The 14095-nt window shown below is 43.1% G+C and overlaps 2 protein-coding genes across 10 annotated transcripts in view; one reads left to right on the top strand and one right to left on the bottom strand.

Annotated features, from left to right (window-relative positions):
* HSCB (HscB mitochondrial iron-sulfur cluster cochaperone) overlaps nt 1-2984 on the bottom strand; it is a 40759-nt gene extending 37775 nt beyond the window's left edge. For 2 of the 6 annotated variants that reach the window (XM_081252943.1, XM_081252942.1), the window contains exons 1-4: nt 2640-2984; nt 1444-1540; nt 1004-1093; nt 256-400 (exon numbers count right to left, since the gene is read on the bottom strand). In XM_081252943.1, the coding sequence (XP_081109069.1) occupies nt 256-400; nt 1004-1093; nt 1444-1540; nt 2640-2875 (568 nt within the window). In that variant the 5' untranslated portion in view covers nt 2876-2984. Of the gene's footprint in view, nt 1-255; nt 401-998; nt 1094-1443; nt 1541-2380; nt 2487-2639 lie in introns of those variants that run through there. The other 4 variants (XM_081252945.1, XM_081252944.1, XM_081252947.1 and 1 more) reach the window with 4 other exon arrangements.
* A 155-nt stretch (nt 2985-3139) lies between these two features.
* Nucleotides 3140-14095, top strand: part of CHEK2 (checkpoint kinase 2) — a 42083-nt gene continuing 31127 nt past the window's right edge. For 3 of the 4 annotated variants that reach the window (XR_014017366.1, XM_081252937.1, XM_081252939.1), the window contains exons 1-4: nt 3140-3195; nt 3511-3588; nt 4046-4230; nt 5185-5512. Coding sequence is in view for 3 of the 4 variants with exons in the window: in XM_081252937.1 (XP_081109063.1) it covers nt 5191-5512 (322 nt within the window). In the remaining variant the exon portion in view is untranslated. The remainder of the gene's footprint in view (nt 3196-3510; nt 3589-4045; nt 4231-5184; nt 5513-14095) is intronic. The other variant, XM_081252938.1, reaches the window with a different exon arrangement.

Here is a 14095-nt window from a genome sequence, read left to right as displayed (position 1 = left end):
AGGATGTCATGGGTGGGAAGGAGCACAGCAATCTGCAAAATACTATTACATTCTTGGTTTAAGCCCGCCTGCCAGAGAATTAGGAATTTTGCAAGTCTAACCTCTAGACAAAATGGGTTTCAGCGTAATCAAGAAAAAAAAATTCCCTGAATCATTATGAAGGCCAATATGTACTCTTTATATCCATTTTTCACTTAGCCCCTACATGTACTCAAAATAGCAATAAAATGCAGTCGGTGGTATTTTATCTTTTACCTCTGACAATAGATTCCATCTCTTTCATGGCAGTTTCACCTTGAGCTTCTGCAAGTTTTTCATTGATTTCCATTATTTCCATGAGGAATTGACTGTCCATTTCATAATCTGTCCCTTCGGGAATCTCTACTCCACAGAGCTTTAGCTATTGGGGCATAAAGCAGGGAAAATAAGTTTAATTCAAGAAACTATGGCCAGAGTCATAAATCCTCCTCACCATTCAGAACAGAATGCCACTCACAGGGAAAACTTGAACTGTCCCAATAGTGCAAGTGTGAGGGTAGGGTGCTGGAAAGTTAGACTGAGATAGGAGTGCTGGGATGGGATCACTCTCTGCTACCTGGAACTATGTGACCCTGGGGGAGTCATTCTTCCACTTGGGAAAAAGTGGAAGGAGGTTGAATTAGATATTTGTAAAAATTCTGTTAAATCCTAAAATTCTAAGGTGCTCACTTCTCCCCCACAAAAAACCAAAAATTACTCTTCCCTAAAAGCCAGCACCATCTAATCCTTGAAATTTATAGAAAATGGTAAAAAAAAAAAAAAAAGAGGCAATTGGGCAAGTAAGATTTACAGAGATACTCAGAGAAAACTATACTCATGTAATAGTATCTTTGAGGTTAATTATTGTTGGGTCCCTAGATTAGCTCAGGTCTCAAGCACTCTTCTGTTGAACACAGGGGAGCAGCTGTCCTACAGAGCAATGGGACCAGGCTGTCATGATAGAAGGGTGGGAAAATCACCTTACAAGGTATAGTCCCCTGCTCAGGGGGGCCAGAAGGGTCTTATAGGCATCATTAACAAGGGTCGAATGCTTCTCTGAGAAATCCTTTTCAGTCTGTAAGTGGAAATGAAGATAGTCATATTACCACGCAAATAGGCCATCTTACATTCACAAACTGTTTCATAAAATACTGAAGGGCAAGCACATAAGGAAGTGACCAAAGGAGAACTGGTATGGGATAAGCTGTTTTTATTTTCAGGTGATGGGTTCTAATTCTGCTGGGAAATCAGGTAAAAGCTCTGAGTGTAAGACAGGTCCAGCGTCTGGATGGCTGGGGTCAGGCTGCCTCAGGGTGAAGCTGGCTGTCCAGCTCTGTCCCTGATAATCACATAACCATAAGGACACTGCCACCCACCCAGGGTACACACGTGCTTGGGTGTGATTATGGGTGGCCAATAGGCTACCTGAGACCTCTGGCTGAAGAAATCTGGGTGGATAAGACGCTGTAGTTGCTGGTACCTATGCTGGAGCTTCGCAGTGTCAACTCTGAAGGAGCGGTTGCTGGAAGGAAATCAGGAGATGAAATTCACGCATCAAATGTTTATAGATTTGTATAGTATGGGCCTGGTTCCTGTTCTCATGGGGGATGACGCAATAAACATATAGACAAAGCTATTTCAAAAAGTGGTAGGTACTGCAAAGGAAAACAGAATAGGATCAGAGAATGGTAGATGTGGTGGACAAAGAGATGACATTTGAGCTGAGACCTGAATGATGATGAGGAGTAATTGAAGATCACAGGAAAGAGTCATTCAGGCACAGGGAACATGCAAAGGCCTTGAAGTGGGAACAAGATTGGCGTGCTTGAACAACGTAAAGAGCAGTGTTACTGCAGCCCTTCATAAGTGCTCAGTGACTGGTGGGGCCAGAGCCCAGAGTTAAGGGGAAGAGGCATTCCTGAATCCCACTCTATTTTTCTAAGGCCCAGGTCCCTTCATCTTTACCTCTCACTTTATTTTAATCGAATCCTCTTCGCTTTCTATTCCCAGAGCGTGCCCTATCTTATTAGTTTAGCTTCGCCCAAACTTCACCACCTCTCCAAGCTCCTCAACCTTCGGAGGTAAACAGAAAAAACATCTATTTCTCAGACCTTCCAATTCTCACTTTTCCCTTAGACTCTGCCCACAGCATTAAGTTTTTCTTTGCTCTTACTCTCTCATTTTGGATAACACCTCATTATTTCTTTCTTAAAAGTCTCAACCCAACTTTAAACCTCTGAACCTATTCCTCAAGACTCCATCCGCCAAGGGCCGCGCAAGCACCCTTCCCTCAGGCCCCACCTCTGAACTTCCTTCTCTCAGATCCCGCCCCTCAAGTCTCCCTCCATTGCAGGCTCCAAACCTCAATTTCCCCTAATCACACTCCTCGCCCCACCAGTCCACGCTCCACTCTCGTCACCATCCCACAAAGCTTCGCCGCTCAGTCCGGCCCCTCGATTTCCTCTCCCGACACATCTCACCCACCTTCTCCCAGGCCCCACCCCCAGCCCCAGTTCTCTAGGGCTCCGCCCACCCATGTAACTGGTCCCACCTTCTCCCTTAGTCTGACCCGCCCTCCATCTCGCACTCCCCGACGCATTTCCCGAAACGGCCTCCCGTACCAGTCCATGAGGCTGAAGTAGTCTCGAGTGGGGTCAGGTGGCTGCAGCGCGCGGCACTGAGGGCAGAAGAACCGGTCCCCCCGCAAGGGGCCCCCTAGGCCGCCGCAGTTCCAACACCGGGGGGAGTTGCTTCCCGCCAGTGACGCCGCACTGCAGTTTAGCGGTCTCCTCCTTAGCACCCCTGTCGGCCATAACCCCGACACCCGGAGCAAGGCCCTGGTCCTTCCGCACCACATCTGGCCGGCGGCCGGCCTCCCCGCGGTCACCTGTGGGGGAGAGAAAGTGGTCAACCAGACTGGTGCTGCTGATTGGCCGGGAAGCTGAGGGGGCGGGACTACCCGGGGGAAACCTGGATTCTGAGTCCCGCTCTGCGTTTTAAACTACAACTCCCAGGAAGCATTGAGGCTATGTGGGCCGCCACATCCGCTGTTTGTCATTGGTCCGGTGGGGCCGGAGGGGTGTTTTGATTGGCTGAGGGTGGAGTTTGTATCAGCGGGTTTAGCGCCACTCCGCTGGCTACGGCTGCTCTGAGTGTGCGGTTCTAGGTGGGCTTGCGGTGAGTTACAGTGGGAACTTTTCTTGGGTATTGAGGGGTTCGAATCCTGTCCTCAGGGTCTTTTTGCGAGCTGAATTTCCCGAGCTTCCGTTTTGTACTGTGTTTGAGCTTGGGAAGGGGGAGAGGAATGCGTGGGCGACTCTCTTCCTTCTTTGTAGATAAATTTCGAGGTGAAGGTCACTTCCCTTGTAACTTTAAAGCTGAAACTGGCCCAGACGTAAAGGATAAGAAAGAACAAAGTTGTCCCCTTCAAAATGAGAGCGAAGTTGCTCTGTAGAGAGTTTTATAGGTGTTAGTAATTATTTCCATATTTAGGTTCAATCTGGAAAATGCTGACTGAGAACCCATTCTTAGCTGCAAGGCGCTGCAGGAACTGGAAACACACCGACTTGTGTAGGAAGATGCTCTGCGAGTGTTCCTAAGGAAGTGTGGGGGATGGGGTGGCGAGGGGAGGGTAGGAGGGCACCAGTCTTCCTTGGGAATCAGTTTCTCTATTGGAAAAAAAAAAATTGTGTTGCACTTGTAAGGCCTTTTCCTGCTTTCAGATTCTTTGGGCCTGGAATTCCCAATTATGAAGCATTACCGAGGGGTGGGGGGAGGAACGTTGATGCATCATCTCATTTGATTCGCAAGCTCTATCTACTTTTCTGGGTTCAGAGAGGTTGCGATCTACGTAAAGGTCGTGCAAAGAGTTGACTTAGACATCTGACTCGACTCCAGATCTGTTTGCTTATAACCTCTCCACTATACTTTTTCCTCATGGCAGAGGCCAATGTAGTCCTGGTCTGGTGGACCCTTCTTGTCATGAACGATGATAGCAGCTACCTTTTGACACACTGTCTTTTGCCAGTTTTCAGGGCAGAGAAGTCTTGCTCAAGAAGCTGCAGGAGGACACAGCTCGGCTGAGGTGGTATTAGAGCAGCAGGTCCTGAAGTGGCGGACCTAGCTCTGGCAACACCTACCTCCCTGGTGTGCTTTCAGGAAAACTCATCAGGACCTTTGCATCTGGAAAGCTGTGTAAATGCAATAATCAGTGTGAGTCATGTTTGCTATATTCTCCTTGAGGGGTAGCCTGAGTGTGGGATTCAGGAGAGAAAGCGCTTTTTTTAAAAAAAATCAGATTAGGGATTTAAAGTTAGGGATTGAAAGTTACTTTGACTTTACTGTAGGTTCTGTTATTGGAGTTTAACTGTCCATCAAATGAATTCTAAAGCTGGGGTGGGAACTTCTGTTATGGTCTGTGTCTCATCATGGTTTTCTTCAGGCTTCTGTTGGGCTGGGAGGCCATTTAGGATGCTGAAAAGATGAGCCCCCTAGTTAATTAGAATCACAAAGGGATAGGTGGAGTTGTTTAGAGCAGTCTTTGTGTTACGCCTCTTTAAGTGGCCCAGCTCTTAGTTTGGAGTCAAGGAATCTAGAATGAACTTAGGTCCTACCCTCCAGGAGCTGGTTTGGGGGAGAGGGGGCATCAGTGACATTTTATATATAAAATAGCCACCCCTGGGGTGATGCAGCAAATTTCTGTAGAGTTTCTTTTAGTCTATGCCAAGCCACCTGACTCTTCCCTTTCTTTTTCAAAAATACATATGAAGTTTAAGTATAGTGTTGATTGTATTAACGACTACATTTTTAGGTTCTATTTTTAATTTAAAAAAATTGGATGAGTGTAAGCTGTTATGAGTCTCTCCCCCTCCCCAATTCAGTTTCATTGCTTTTTACTTATTTACAGCCTTCAAATAATTTCTTTGTTTCTGTCCTCTGTGGTTGTGGCTGTCACACAAAAACTTATCAGGTGAAAATGATGTGATGAAAAGCTCAGCCCAGAAGAATGATAGGTCTAAACTGTTAGAATTTTAATTTTTGCAGAGCATGCGTATCCTGGATTTTTTTTTTTTTTTTGGCTGTTGTAATATACCTATCCTTTACTCTTGACCTTTACGATGTCTTGTTCTTTGAAATTCACCTTACTGTTGGACACTTATTTTTGAGGTGGTGATGTCTCGGGAGACAGATGCAGAGTGTCATCAGCCCCATGGCAGTGCCTCCCCGCAGTCCCAAGGTGGCTTCTCGCAGTCCCACGGTCCCTCCTCACAGCCACACGGCTCCTCTTCACAGTCCCAGGGCACGTCCAGCTCCTCCACCAGCACTGTGCCCACGTCCAGCCAGTCCTCTCACTCCAGCTCGGGTACGCTGAGCTCCTTGGACACAGTGTCCACGCAGGAACTCTATTCTATTCCCGAGGACCAAGAACCCGAGGAGCCTGTCCCTGCCCCTTGGGCTCGATTATGGGCCCTTCAGGATGGATTCTCTAATCTTGGTAAGACCCTTTGTAATATTTTGTTCAGAAAAACAGTTTTAGAAAGTTGTTGCAACAGACAGCTCAAGACACTCCTGGAATGATTCTGGAGTTTGAAAGTGATGAAAAATGGAACCAAGGAAGCAGTTTTGGGTTGTGCACTGGCTCTTACTTGCTGTAGAGCCCCTTCATTTATACTTTCAACAAACATTAATTGGGCGTCTGCCATGTGTTGTCCATCTGAAGAGGGTTGTGGATCTTTTCCCTAGAAAAATGCTGATTCATGCAAGCTTGCAAACATTTGTCTTCTAATCACAGAAACTTCACCACTTATCTCCTGCTGGTGGTGGAGCAGTTTCAGAGCATCAGTTTTACAGTTTCAGAATGGGGAAGGTTATTTGTTGACTCCCTGTTACTTATTTTTATCTCAAAATAGCCAACCTTGCTGTTTAAATATACTCATCCTCTCTGACACCTGGTTCCAACAGTAAGGCTTTGCTCTCGGTATGTTTTAAGTTGCATTTTTCCTCTGTCCTGAATTAAAATGACCTCTTCATTACAAAAAAAAAAAAAAAAAAAAGAACTTGACATTAATGGAATAGAAAATAATAATGTAAAGAAATGAATGGCTAATGTGCCGTTTTGTACCTTGTCACTCACCCTTCCCTTTTATGTCACGTGCAACTTTGATGACTTGAAAAAACAGTGAAAAATGGAGAAATAGCAATATTCATACATACAACTTTAAATTTAGAAGTAAGCATTTGAAGCTAATTTTTACTCATTTAAGCTATATATTTAAGCTAGGCTTAGGGCTGATGTATGGTGAGTGGGACACAGAAATGGTGAGTTAGGGTGAAGTTGGGTGTATCTCCTTTAAACTTAAGATTACATACGCAAAGAGCTTGTTAGGGAGACCAGCATAAAGTAATTGCTCAATAAAGAGAAACTATAATATTTTATTGTTATTATTTGTTATTGATTCACACCTATCTTTTTTTTTTTTTTTTTGTGGTACGTGGACCTCTCACTGTTGCGGCCTCTCCTGTTGCGGAGCACAGGCTCCAGACGCACAGGCTCAGTGGCTATGGCTCACGGGCCCAGCTGCTTGGCGGCATGTGGGATCTTCCCGGACTGGGGCGCGAACCCGTGTCCCCTGCATCGGCAGGCGGACTCTCAACCACTGCGCCACCAGGGAAGCCCCCACACTTATCTTTTCTTCTAAATAATTTACAGTTTTAGCTCTTAACCCTTTTGAGTTGATTTTTGTACGTGGTATGAGGTATTGTCCGAATTCATCCTTTGGCATGGGAATGTACAGTTGTCCGAGTACTATTTCTTTTTTTTTTTTTTATAAATGTATTTATTTTTGGCTGCGTTGGGTCTTTGTTGCTGCACGTGGGCTTTCTCTAGTTGTGGTGAGTGGTGGCTACTCTTCGTTGTGGTGCATGGGCTTCTCATCACCGTGGCTTCTCTTGTTGTGGAGCATGGGCTCTAGGCATGAGGGCTTCAGTAGTTGTAGCACGTGGGCTCTAGAGCGCAGGCTCAGTAGTTGTGGCGCACGGGCTTAGCTGCTCCACGGCATGTGGGATCTTCCCAGGCTAGAGTTCGAACCCGTGTCCCCTGCATTAGCAGGCGGATTCTTAACCATTGCGCCACCAGGGAAGCGCCCCGAGCAATATTTCTTGAAGAGACTATTCTTTCCCCCTTGAATGGTCTTGACACGCTCATTAAAGATCATTTGACCATAAATGTTGGGGTTTAATTCTGGACTTTCAGTTCTGTTCCATGGATCTATGTGTCTGTCCTTATGCCAGTACCACAAAATCTTGATTACTGTAGCTTTGTAGTAAATTTTGAAATCCAGAGTGAGTCCTGATTTGTTCTTTTTCAAGATTATTTTGACTACTATAGTTCTTTACTTTTCCATAGGAATTTTAGGATAAGCTTGTCACTTCCTGCAAAGAAGGCAGCTGGGATTAAATCTGTAGATCAATATGGGTAATATTCCCATCTTAACTGTATTAAGTCTTCCAATCTGTGAACATGGGGTAGCTTTCATTTATTTCGGTCTTCTTTAATTTCTTTCAGCAGTGTTTTGTAGTTTTCAGGGTACAAGTCTTGCACTTTAAAAACTTTATTCCTTAGTATTTTTTAATGTTTACTTCTTTTCATTGTGATAAAATATATATAACATAAAATTTTGCCATTTTAACCATTAAGTATGCAGTCCATTGGCATTAATACTTTCACAATGTTGTGCAACCATCACCATTATCTATTTCCAAAATTTTTTCCTCTGGTAATTTCTTTTCCCCCCTAGCTTTATTGAGACATATATAAGTGACATATATAACATTGTGTAAGTTTAAGGTGTACAGTTTGATACACTTATATATTGCAAAATGATCTCCACCATAGCCTAAGCTAGCACCTCCTTCACATCACATAATTACCATTTGTTTTCTTCTAGTTTTATAGTTTCACTTCTTCTGTTTAAGTCCTTAATCGATTTCAAATTAATTTTTGTGAGTGGTATAAGATAGGGGTCCAATTTCATTCTTCTGCATGTGGTTATTCAGTTTTCCCAGCACCATTTATTGAAGAGATTATCCTTTCCCCATTGAGTTCTTTTGGTAATTTCTAACCCATTTTCTCTGTCTTTGAATTTATCTATTCTAGATATTTCATTTAAGTAAAATCATAATATTTGTCCTTTTATGTCTGGCTTCTTTCATGTAGCATAATATTTTCAAAGTTCATTCATGTTGTATCATGTATCAGAACTTTGTTTCTTTTTATGTCTGAATAATATATCTGAATAATAATATTGTATAAATATATCACATTTTCTTTATCCCTTCTTTTGTTGATGGACATTTGGACCTTTTGGCCATTTTGAAAAATGCTGCTATGAATATTTGTGACAAGTATCTGTTTGAGTCTCTGTTTTCAATTTTTTTGGGGGTATTTAGTGCTTAGGGGTGGAATTGCTGGATAACATGGTTAAGTTTTTAAGAAACCACCAAACTGTTTTCCACAGCAGCTGCACTACTCCATATTCCCACTACTAATGTATGAGGGTTCTAATTTCTCCACATTTCGCCACCACTTAATATCTGTCTTTTGATTTTCATCATCATAGTAGGTGTGAAGTGGTATCTCATTGTGATTTTGTTTTACATTTCCCTGATGGCTCTAATGATGTTAAACATCTTTTCATGTGCTTATTGGTCATTTTTATGTATTTGGAGAAATGTCTATTCAGGTCCTTTGCTCATTTTTATTTTATTTTTTTTTACATCTTTATTGGAGTATAATTGCTTTACAGTGGTGTGTTAGTTTCTGCTTTATAACAAAGTGAATCAGCTATACATATACATATATCCCCATCTTTGCTCATTTTTAAATTGGAATTTTTGTCTTATTATTGAGTTGTAAGTGTCCTTTTTTTTTTTTTTTTTGTGGTACGTGGGCCTCTCACTGTTGTGGCCTCTCCCGTTGCGGAGCACAGGCTCGGGACGCGCAGGCTCAGCGGCCATGGCTCATGGACCCAGTCGCTCCGCGGCATGTGGGATCTTCCCGGACCGGGGCACGAACCCGCGTTCTCTGCATCGGCAGGCGGACTCTCAACCACTGCGCCACCAGGGAAGCCCAAGTGTCCTTTTTTATATGGTAGATATAAATCCCTTACTAGATATGTGTTTTGTAAATATTTTCCCCCATTCACTTCTTTTCGCTTTCTTGATGATGTTCTTTGATTCACACACATTTTAAATTTTAATTATGTCCAATTTTTATATTTTTTCTTTCGTTTCTTGTGCTTTGGGGTCATATCTAGACAGAATTGCTTAACCCAAGGTTACAAAGCCTTATCACTATTTTTTCTTCTTAGAGTCTTATAGTTTTAGTTCCTGCAATTAATCTTTGATTCTCTTTTAGTTGCTTTTTGCATATGGTGTGAGGTAAGTTCCAACTAGATTATTTTACATGTAGATATCCACTGTCCTAGCACCATTTGAAAAGACTATTTTTTCCCCAGTGAATTGTGTTGGCACCTTGTTGAAAATCAGTTGACTGTAAATGTGATGTATTTTCCGTCTCTTAATTTTTTTCCATTGATCTGTATGTCTAACCTTTCACTAGTACCACACTGTCTTGATTATGATAGCTTTGTAGTAAGTTTTAAAATTTTATTTATTTATTTATTTTTGGCTGCATTGGGTCTTTGTTGCTGCGTGTGGGCTTTCTCTAGTTGCAGTGAGTGGGGGCTACTCTTCATTGCTACTCTTCATCGCGCACTTCTCATTGTGGTAGCTTCTCTTGTTGCGGAGCACAGGCTCTAGGTACGTGGGCTTCAGTAACTGTGGCACACGGGCTCAGTAGTTGTGGCGCACGGGCTTAGTTGCTCTGTGGCATGTGGGATCTTCCTGGACCAGGGCTTGAACCTGTGTCCCCTGCATTGGCAGGTGGATTCTTAACCACTGTGCCACCAGAGAAGTCCTGTAGTAAGTTTTAAAACTGCAAAATGTAAGTAAGCCCTTTGTACTTCATTTTCAAGATTGTTTTGCTATTCCGGGTCCTTGCTTTTTTATAGGAATTTTAGTTTGAGCTTGTTAATTTCTGCAAAGAAGGCAGCTGGGATTTTGATAGGAATTGTGTGTAGTATGGGAGTTTTGCCATCTTAACAACATTAAGTCTTCCAATCCATGCACATTTACATAGGTCTTTCAAATTTTTTCCAACAATATTTTGTAGCTTTTAGAGTATAAGATTTGCACTTCTTTTGTTAAATTTTTTCCCAAGTATTTTATTCTTTTTATGCTGTTGTAAATGGAATTATTTTCTTAATTTCATTTTAAGTTGTCCATTGCTAGTGTGTAGAAATACAAGTGGTTTTTGAATATTGATCTTGTATCCTGTAATGTTGCTGAACTTGTTTATTTGGGCTAATTTCTTTTAGTGGGTTCCTTAGGAATTTCTTTTAGTGGGTTCCTTAGGATTTTCTACATATAAGATTATATCATTTGTGAATAGGATTAGATAGATCTGCTTCTTCCTTTTTAATATGGATGCCTTGGCTTTTCATCTCCCTCTCCCTCCCTCTGTTAACTGTCCTGGCTTGAACCTCTTACACGGAATAGAAGTTTTTTTTTTTTTTTTTTTCTTTTTGCGGTATGCGGGCCTCTCACTGCTGTGGCCTCTCCCGTTGCGGAGCACAGGCTCCAGACGCGCAGGCCCAGAGGCCATGGCTCACGGGCCCAGCCGCTCCGCGGCACATGGGATCCTCCCAGACCGGGGCACGAACCCGCATCCCCTGCATCGGCAGGCGGACTCCCAACCACTGCGCCACCAGGGAGGCCCCGGAATAGAAGTTTTAAGAGCAGACATCCTTGTCTTGTTTGTGATGTTCCTCTCCCCTGTCACCATCTCACCTGTGCCCCATTCTTCACTACTAGGAGAAGGGGCCCATCCTTCCTGGGGTTCTTACTCCTAATTGCCTCGCTGAGAGTTTTGGTCCCTTTGCCTCCTGCCTTGCTGTCCCCGCCCTCCTCCACACATCTGCCTGAGGGCTCCTCTAATGAGCCAAGGTCAGAGCAGGCTCTTCCATGGGCAGCCTCCCCTTCCACTCTCTGTCCATCATCCCTGGACTGTTGGTGTCTTGATAAAATCTCCATGCCTTTCCTTCTCAACTGTCCCAGAAGCTCCTGGTTTCTAGTAGAAATACCATGGTTCATTCATACCTTTCCCTGTTAATAGATGCTTAGGTTGTTGCCAGTTTTTATTCCTGCAAGCAAGACTGCAATGAATGTCCTTGTCTCCTTGGTCATTTGGACAAATGTCTCTCTAGGGTAGAGCCTGTGTTGAGTTGCTGGAGCATAGAATAGGCATGGCTTTACCTTGTAATGGGTACTGCCATGTTGCCTTCCAAAGGGCTGTTCAATCTATCCTTCCTGTCTTGCCTCATGAAGCCTTTTTGATAGTCCCAGGCAGAGTTGCCAGAGCCTTGCATCTGTGCTTCCCCTGGAGAGTCTACATGCTGTATTGTTTTTGCTTCCCTGTTCGTCTCCCCACCAGACTGCAAACTCTTTAAGCGATTAATTTAACTTTTTGAAGAGGTTATATTTGCATTAGGTGCATAATTCAAAACAGGTGCAAGGCCTTCATCCAATTTCTGTCTTTCCCCCAACTACTTCCCAGGATTGCTGATTTCTTATGTAGCCTTCCAGAAATATTTGGTGCACATATAAGCAACTAAGTATCTATGTGTTCTTTTTTCCCCCTTTATTATTTATACCAACTGTAATTTACAACACACTGGTTGTAACCTGTTGTTTATATTTAACAATGTATCTTAGACATTCTTCTATCAGAATGTAAAGATCCCCATTTCTTTTGTGGATATATAAATTTATTGAACTAGCCCCTTACTAATGGACATTAAAGTTGTTGCTATAAGAATAATGTTATAGGTCTTCCCTGGTGGCACAGTGGTTAAGAATCTGCCTGCCAATGCAGGGGACATGGGTTCAAGCCCTGGTCCGGGAAGCTCCCACATGCTGCGGAGCAACTAAGCCTGTGCTCTAGAGCCCAGGAGCCACAACTGCTGAAGCCCGCATGCCTAGAGCCCATGCTCCGCAACAAGAGAAGCCACCACAATGGGAAGCCCGCGCACCGCAACGAAGAGTAGCCCCCGCTCGCCTCAACTAGAGAAAGCCCGTTTGCAGCAACGAAGACCCAGTGCAGCCAAAAATAAATAAATAAATAAATAAATTTATTAAAAAAAAAAGGAATAATGCTATAGTGAATAACCTTGTACATATGTCCTTATGTCCTTTCATAATACACATGATTCTATCTGTAGGATAAATTCCTAGAAGTGGGATTTCTGGACCAATGGGTGTATGCATATGTAACTAAGGAATTGAGGTGAAATTCACATAACATAAAGTTAACCATTTTAAAAATTTATTTATTTATTTATTTATTTATTTATTTATTTATTTATTTATTTATTTATGGCTGCATTGGGTCTTTGTTGCTGCGTGTGGGCTTTCTCTAGTTGCGACGGGTGGGGGCTACTTTTTGCTGCAGTGCACGGGCTTCTCATTGTAGTGGCGTCTCTTGTTGCAGAGCAGAGGCTCTAGGCGCATAGGCTTCAGTAGTTGTGGCCCGCAGGCTCAGTAGTTGTGGCTTGTGGGCTCTAGAGCACAGGCTCAGTAGTTATGGCACATGGGCTTGGTTGCTCTGTGGCATGTGGGATCTTCCCAGACCAGGGATCGAACCCATGTCCCCTGCATTGGCAGGCAGATTCCTAACCATTGCTCCACCAGGGAAGTCCCTAAAATTAACGATTTTAATGTGAACAGTTCAGTGACCTTTAGTACATTCACAACATTGTACAACCACCACTTCTGTCCAGTTCTGAAATACTTTCTTTACTCCAAAATGAAACCCTATATCCATTAAGCAGTTACTCCCCATCCCTTCCTCCTCTGCCCCTGGCAACCAACAATCTGCATTTCATATCTATGGATTTACCTATTCTGGATATTTCATATAAATACAGTCATACAGTCTGTGGCATTTTGTGTCTGGCTTCTTTCACTTAGCATAATGTTTTCAAGGTTCATCCTTGTTGTAGATGTATGAGTTTTAGCACTTATTCCTTTTTATGGGTGAAAAATAGTCCATTGTATGTAAATATCACAATTTGTTTATGCATTCACCCATTGTAGGACATTTGGTTTGTTTCCATCATTTGTCTGTTGTGACTAGTGCTGGTATGAACACTTGTGTACAAGGATTTGTTTGGGTACATGTTTTCAGTTCTTTGGGGTATATACTTAGGAGTGGAATTGCTGAGTCATAAGGCAATCCTATGTTTAACTTTTTGAGGAACCACAAAATTTTCCACAGAGGTGTACCATTTTACATTCCCACTAGCAATGTATGAGGGTTCCTATTTCTTTGCATCCTTGCCAACACTTACTATTTTCCTTTTTTTAAAAATTAAAGCCATCTTCATGGGGTGAAGTGGTTGCATATGTAATTTTTTTTTAAAAGTTATTTATTTATTTAGGCTGTGTTGGGTCTTCGTTGCTGTGCACGGGCTTTCTCTAGGTGCGGCGAGCGGGGGCTACTCTTCATTGTGGTGCACAGGCTTCTCATTCCGGTGGCTTCTCTTGTTGTGGAGCACAGGCTCTAGGCACGCGGGCTTCAGTAGTTGTGGCACATGGGCTCAGTAGTTGTGGCTGGCGGGCTCTAGAGCGCAGGCTCAGTAGTTATGGTGCACGGGTTTAGTTGCTCTGCGGCATGTGGGATCTTCCTGGAGCAGGGCTTGAACCTGTGTCCCCTGCATCGGCAGGAGGATTCTTAACCACTGTGCCACCAGGGAAGCCCCTACATATGTAATTTTGGTCTTGCCAAATTAGCCTCCCTAGACGGTGTATAAATTACATTCTTACTGGAAACGTATGGGAAATACCTGCTTTTTCATGCCTCTTGCCAACACAGTATAATATGAAACTTTTTGATTTTTGTCAATCTGAAAGTTGAAACATGGAATCTTAATGTATGATTTTCAGAATTTCTTGTATTGAG

Source organism: Mesoplodon bidens (assembly GCF_964165515.1).
Source record: "Mesoplodon bidens genome assembly, chromosome: 13".
NCBI lineage: Eukaryota > Metazoa > Chordata > Mammalia > Artiodactyla > Ziphiidae > Mesoplodon > Mesoplodon bidens.
Note: the sequence above shows the minus strand (reverse complement) of the source record. Positions and strands in the feature narration are given on the sequence as shown.